The 6,614-nt window shown below is 41.3% G+C and overlaps 1 protein-coding gene across 3 annotated transcripts in view; it reads left to right on the top strand.

Annotated features, from left to right (window-relative positions):
• Positions 1-6,247, top strand: part of guk1a (guanylate kinase 1a) — a 19,883-nt gene extending 13,636 nt beyond the window's left edge. For all 3 annotated transcript variants that reach the window (XM_036597333.1, XM_036597332.1, XM_036597334.1), the window contains exons 5-8: positions 1,575-1,713; positions 2,258-2,342; positions 2,987-3,072; positions 4,002-6,247. In XM_036597333.1, coding sequence (XP_036453226.1) covers positions 1,575-1,713; positions 2,258-2,342; positions 2,987-3,072; positions 4,002-4,037 — 346 coding nt within the window. In that variant the 3' untranslated portion in view covers positions 4,038-6,247. The remainder of the gene's footprint in view (positions 1-1,574; positions 1,714-2,257; positions 2,343-2,986; positions 3,073-4,001) is intronic.
• Positions 6,248-6,614: the final 367 nt, after the last annotated feature.

The following is a 6,614-nucleotide window of genomic DNA, read 5'->3' as shown; positions in this document are numbered from 1 at the left end:
TTTTCTAACTTTCTTTTTTTCTGATTATCAATAATAAGTGTAGATGATCATATTCACCAATAATTGTAATGCTTTGACACAAAACGTTGGATTTTATTCAGAGTTTTCAGTCACCGTTAGTGAGTGTGAGAGTTGTGAATTGTATGGAATTTCCTCCATCGTATGATTATTTTATATGTTATGTAAAATATTGTTATTATGTATTATAATATATACAACAGTTAGTTCCGGCCACACAAGCTGGTTGAGAAGCGTTCTAACTGTGCTGTTATTTCACCATAACATCACAGGTTTTTCACAAACACTGTATCACTCCGCTGAGACGCCGTTGCTAAGCAACGACTTTGACAGCTGTTGGAGACGCTCAAGACATTTAAACATTTTTACTTTTTACTTTGCCACAAACAGAAAACGGATTCTTTTAACATCACATTTGACCGACAGCCGATTTGGTCAGACTCTGAAGATGAGACGACACTAAATTCCCAAACTGTCATCACCACTGAGCAGCTTTTCAGTCGGCAGCTGTGACAGAAGAACAGCTAAACAACCTGGAATCAGCCAGAAATGAACCCAACACCTTTCGCCAAACTAAATGGGCTGTAAGATGCTTTACAGACTGGCTGGAACAAAACAACATTAATACTGATCTGGCAGAAACTGACAAAACTGAGCTAAACCTGATATTGCGGCAGTTTTATGTCTCAGTCTGACTTGGTCAGACTCTGAAGATCAGACTACACGTTTGGCGAATGGTGTTGGGTTCATTTCTGGCTAAAGGGTCCATCTCAGTCCCTTTAGTCAGGGAACATAACTGTACCATAATCCACTGAAATGATATGTTCTAAGCTGTACTGACTCCACACACCCCGTCTCGTCTCCAGGCTTTTATTTTACTGTTCTGTTTAAAACATTCGGTTATGAAAAGGTACAAATACGAACTTTTCACCTGGAAACACTTATTTAAGGTTCACAATCAGACCTTAAAACCACTGTTGGAGCTTTGAGGGAACATTTACACTGTTTGTACCTTGAAGAACTAAAAATGTACCTGAACAGAACCTTCATTTCTGACAGTGTAGTGTTATGTAAACTATATCTACATGATTAAGTAGTGTACACTATTAAAAAACATAAAGAACCATGAACACTCAAAGAACCCTTTGCAAGGTTAAACGGTTCTTTTCATCATGGAATGGTTCTTCAGATTGATGGAGAATGTGCTGTATGGTTCTATATAGTACAAAAAAAGGGTTTTTCTATTGTTACAAGCTTGACATCGGTAACTATAGCAGAACCGCACTGGGTGCTATGTAGAACCATGTTCTTTAGTAAAGAACCCTTGAATAACCATCTTTTTTGAGTGTGTAGCGTATCAGACTGACAGTCCTGATGGTGGACGTTTAAGGGTAAATTTATTCAGTCCATCATCAGTTCACAGGGTTTGGAGGTGTTTCTGTTATTCTGGCCAGTTTACATGAGGAGATATTATATAATAACACTGATCTGTCATTGAGAACCTGTTTGCTGACTGACTGACACTGAGCCGCGGTGTGTTCCTCTGTGTTCCTCAGTAAGGCCGCGGTGCAGGAGGTCCAGGCCAGGAACCTCATCTGTATTTTGGACATTGAAATGCAGGGAGTGAAGAGCATAAAGAAGACGGACCTCAACCCCATCTACATCTCCATCCAGCCCCCCTCCATGGACATCCTGGTACCCAGCCCACTCTCTTACACCACTGTCTGCCTCTGTGGCTTTCCTTTAATGATGTTTCGGAAAATCCACCCTCAGCTGCCGTCGCAGCTCCTCACTGACCCTCTCAGATTTTCTGGACACTGAGCTCGTAGATCAGAAACCTCCATTAAGACTAATAGCTAGATGGAAACAGAGTGACCTGATGTTACTTCAGTGTGGAGATGTAGAGAAGCTGCTCATAAAGAAACCATAGAATGCCAGTCATGCAGCTTCATGTCTTCCGTTCTGGAAGTTGGACACACCTTCAACCAGAGAATACCCTGTAAAGAACCTTACATAGCTCAGCACTTATGACTCATCAGAGTCGGCTCCACAGGCCACACCCTCAGTCTAACACCTCACTGCCTCAGGAATTAGAGATACAGGCCTGAACTTCTCACTCTCTCTGCTGGACACAGTGAGATTATCTTCTAAAGTGTTTAATAAATCTGAGATGGTCAGTTGGGTGGTCCACATCTACTGACCCCTTAACTGTTTCCCCTCCCACATTGTTCTCTTTCAGGAAAAAAGGTTGAGGGACAGAAAAACGGAGTCTGAGGAGAGTCTACAGAAACGTTTACATGCAGCGAGCGTGGATCTGGAGATCAGTGAGTGTTTATACCCAACTACAATCAGCTATACTCAACTTACTGTTATACACAGTTAGCCTGATAACTCTGAACCGCTCTGGTGGTGTTTAATCTACACTGAACTGCTCTGATGGTGTTTAATCTACACTGAACGGCTCTGATGGTGTTTAATCTACACCGAACGGCTCTGATGGTGTTTAATCTACACTGAACTGCTCTGATGGTGTTTAACTTGGACTATAAAAGTCTCATGGTGTTGAATTTGGACTGAACCGCTCTGATGGTGTTGAATTTGGGCTAAAAGGGTCTGATTGTGTTGAATTTAGGCTAAAAGGGTCTGATGGTGCTGAATTTGGGCTAAAAGGGTCTGATTGTGTTGAATTTGGGCTAAAAGGGTCTGATGGTGTTGAATTTAGGCTAAAAGGGTCTGATTGTGTCTAATTTGAGCTAAAAGGGTCTGATGGTGTTGAATTTAGGCTAAAAGGGTCTGATGGTGTCGAATTTGGGCTAAAAGGGTCTGATGGTGTTGAATTTGGGCTAAAAGGGTCTGATGGTGTTGAATTTGGACTAAAGGGTCTGATGGTGTCGAATTTGGGCTAAAAGGGTCTGATGGTGTCGAATTTAGGCTAAAAGGGTCTGATGGTGTTGAATTTGTGTTTCAGGTAAAGAGCCTGGTCTGTTTGATGTCGTCATCGTCAACGATAGCCTGGACGACGCGTACATTGAGCTGAAAGGGGCTCTAATTGAGGTGAGATTGTCCAGTTTTGCTTCCTTTCAGCACAAAATGACTGACCGCATTAGTCATCAGCAAAACTCAGCCTCGGTCATCAGCCTTTGTTTCATAGGCTCTTATTTTCAAGGATAAGCATGTAGATATTTTATCTTTCTCCATCACGCAGAGAGCTGACCTGTACAAACAGCCAGAAAGCTGGACAAACAAAAACAATAGACAGAAAAGAAAAGGTGATGAATAAAAGGTTCGTCTTGAAAAAAGGACAGGGATCCTGAGAGGCTCCTGACCCTGAGGACGTAAAGCTCCTAACTCTTTTTAGAGCACGAAATATGGAATATAGACAATATAATTTATAATCCAAGCACTGTAAGATTGATTTTATTTATTTATTTACTTATTTACTTATTCATTCATTCAATCATTCGTTCATTCAAGTGTCGTTGCTGCTGATTCCCACCACTAGTGAATCTCCCCACCAGCAAACAGTAGATTATAAGACAAGAGATGTTTACAGAGCTGTGTGTGTTTTTAATGTTTGAAAATATCCCATTATTTTTATTCCTGCCCAACAGTTTCTCTCCTTTATATTCATACTTTTAGTATAACTTATTTTATGATTGATTCCAGCAATAAAAAATCCATTCCAACCTTCCCAAATCAATTCTAATGTTGTGTAATTGTTTTTAATATTCCACTGTCAATTGAAACTTTCCAGAATATACGCTAATATGACAAAATTGATTCTAACGTTTTATAAATTGACCAGAAACACTTCAAAATACATGCTAACATTTCAAAGTCCATTCCATAATTGATCTGCCATTCCAGAATAAATGCTAACTCTCCATAATGGATTCCAGAATCAGTGAAGCTGAATCTCCGACCTTCAGCCGTGTTTTACACCTCTAACCGTTCTGTCCTTCCGATTTGTCTCCTGGAAACAGGAAATCCAGACTGTCCAAGGTTCCACCAAGGCCTAAACTACTCCCAGCCTGACGGACACGGGCGTTCCAACTCCGTCAGCGTTTTCCAGGCTTTTCCAGAACATTCCTCCAGCCCCGACACACCCCCGCCCCCAACACCCACACACCTGCTCACACGCCCTCCTTTCTGCTGCAGCTGAACGATCCGCTTCATTGAAGCTGAACGATCAGTTTACAGGTACATTCACACAGTAATACAGGAGCTTCAGACAGAAGAACCACAGTCGTCACCCTGATCACGTTCTTTAACCACCTCGAGGGACCCTGAAGCTCCGAAGTCCAGAAACTACAGCACACGAACTGTGTATTTATACGCTTAGTCGGATGTAAACAAAGCAGAGCTTCCTTTATGTATCACGCAGCGGGCTGGCGTTCCATATTCCACTCTAACTGACGCTGAACACCGAGACCATGTTTGCTGTTTTCCTTGGTTTTGTTTTTTATCACTCGCGAGTGATTTTTCTTATTGTTTTACGATGAGGGGAGGTTTTTTCATCTTTTATATTTTTTGCTTTGTATTCTTTTATTCTGCTGGAACGGACAGCGCACTGACCAAACAGCGACTCCACACGTATAAACCAACATGCTCTCATGGTATCTCATTCACTCAGTGCCTAGAGAGCTGTCTGTCCCCGTGTGCTACTGTCCAGGCAGTTAAAGCTGAACTTAGAAGTGCTCTGAATAGAGAGTGATTCCACCAAATTTCACAACATCACCGCCTAGCGCAGGCTAGCTAAGATGTTAGTTAGCTGTCTGACCATTTAAAACTGAGGCAGCAAGGCGAGCTAGCATGCTAATATATTCTTGATCTACATCAACCTGGACAAATAAAACGACATCTGTACGCTTTCATATAAGCCATAATTCGGTTTAAATGGCTTAAATTTTAAGATGCGTCTGGAATAAAATGTTTGAAGGAAGCTCGTCCCGTTGTACTCTGGATCTGGCCTGTTGGTTAACGATCTTAAAACTTGGCAAAAATAAAATGGGGAACATATTTAAGTATCCAAGCATATTTAGTTCGTAGGGGGCTCGCTGGGTATTGAGACACAGCCGCAGACAGCTATTTATTATATCCAGTTACAGCTATTTATTGTAAGCCTTGTGTCCAGACATTCTGGAATATTCCTACATGTTGTTTTGTTTGGTCTTCGCTCTCTGAAGCGTAGCGCTGAGCTTCAGGAACAGGTTTATAACATTTAGTTACGTAGTTTATTGAACACGTTGTTGATCGTTTGATCAGTGCTGACTCCCAGATCTCCAGCATGGAGGTCACACGTTTTAATCGAGGGTCCAATTCCTAACGTACAAAACTTAATGAGTGTTCAGGTTATGATGTCAGTCCACTCGCTGGCCACTTTATCTGAAACACCTGCCTGATAGTGCCGCTACACAGTTAACTGAATATCCAGCCAAGAGCGGCTCTGTGGACAGAAACTGACCACTGATGAAGGAAGGTGGAGCTGCAGGGGAGGTGTTTCTGATAAAGTGGCCAGGCGTACGCCACCTTTTCTGATGAGTTTTTGGTTGTGCAGGACACTGTGACTGAATTAATAGGCTTCAATAAAAGACGTTGTTGACGTGGTAACATGAAAAACATCACGTTTTAGCAGAATCAGTGCATTTTAATCTGAACTGGTGGATGGAAGCTGCCAGAATAAACTCTGCACTGGGAAACATCTTAACCAGTGAAGCATCTTAAATACAGATACAGACTTATTAAGCAGTTATAAACACTACGCTGCTACAGGGATGGGCTGAAGGGTCAAACTAGGAGAATTAAAGGACTGAAATAAATTAGTGCCATTAATATTTTATCACATTGTGACGACGTTAACTTTGACAGCGCTAATAAAAACCCATTTAAAGCACTTTTTACATGGGATGAGTTTTCCATGGGGAGGTGGGCTAAAGTGGGTTTACTACAGGACGTCTAATGTTTGTGACCGGTTTAAACAGGATGACAAATATCGGTATAAATGACTGAGCTGGACACTCAGACGGGCCTAAAACCACTGAGGTCAAATTTACACCCCCCACCTCCTCATGTAGAACCAATCCTGTATGAATAGGGCTTTAGACTGCATTCATACAGTCCTCACTCTCTTAAATACGGTTCTTTAAGGGTTCTTTAGGAAAGAAAATGGGTCTATATAGAACAATGCACACTCAAAGAACCCTTTCCATAGATTAAAGCGTTCTCTGCATGGTGAAATGGTTCTTCAGATGATGGAGAATGTGCTGCATAAGGTTCTATATAGCACTAAAAAGGGTTCTGCTATTGTTGCAAGCTTGACATTGAAACAATAGAAGAACCCTGTTCAAAAAGGTTCTGTATAGAACCATCTACAGCACATTCTACATCAGTCTGAAGAACCATTTCACCATGCAGAGAACGCTTTAATCATAATGCAAATGGTTCTTTGAGTGGCGTTTTCTTTATTAAAGAACCCTTGAAGAAAAAGCATCATTTTGAGAGTGTACATTAATTTTTGTACATTTTCCATTTTTGGCATATTTTGAAAATACCTGTTGTTCTTTACATTGTCTGTAAATTTCATGATGAATGGACCA

Source organism: Colossoma macropomum, unplaced genomic scaffold (genome assembly GCF_904425465.1).
Source record: "Colossoma macropomum unplaced genomic scaffold, Colossoma_macropomum, whole genome shotgun sequence".
In the NCBI taxonomy this organism is placed as follows: Eukaryota; Metazoa; Chordata; class Actinopteri; order Characiformes; family Serrasalmidae; genus Colossoma; species Colossoma macropomum.
Note: the sequence above shows the minus strand (reverse complement) of the source record. Positions and strands in the feature narration are given on the sequence as shown.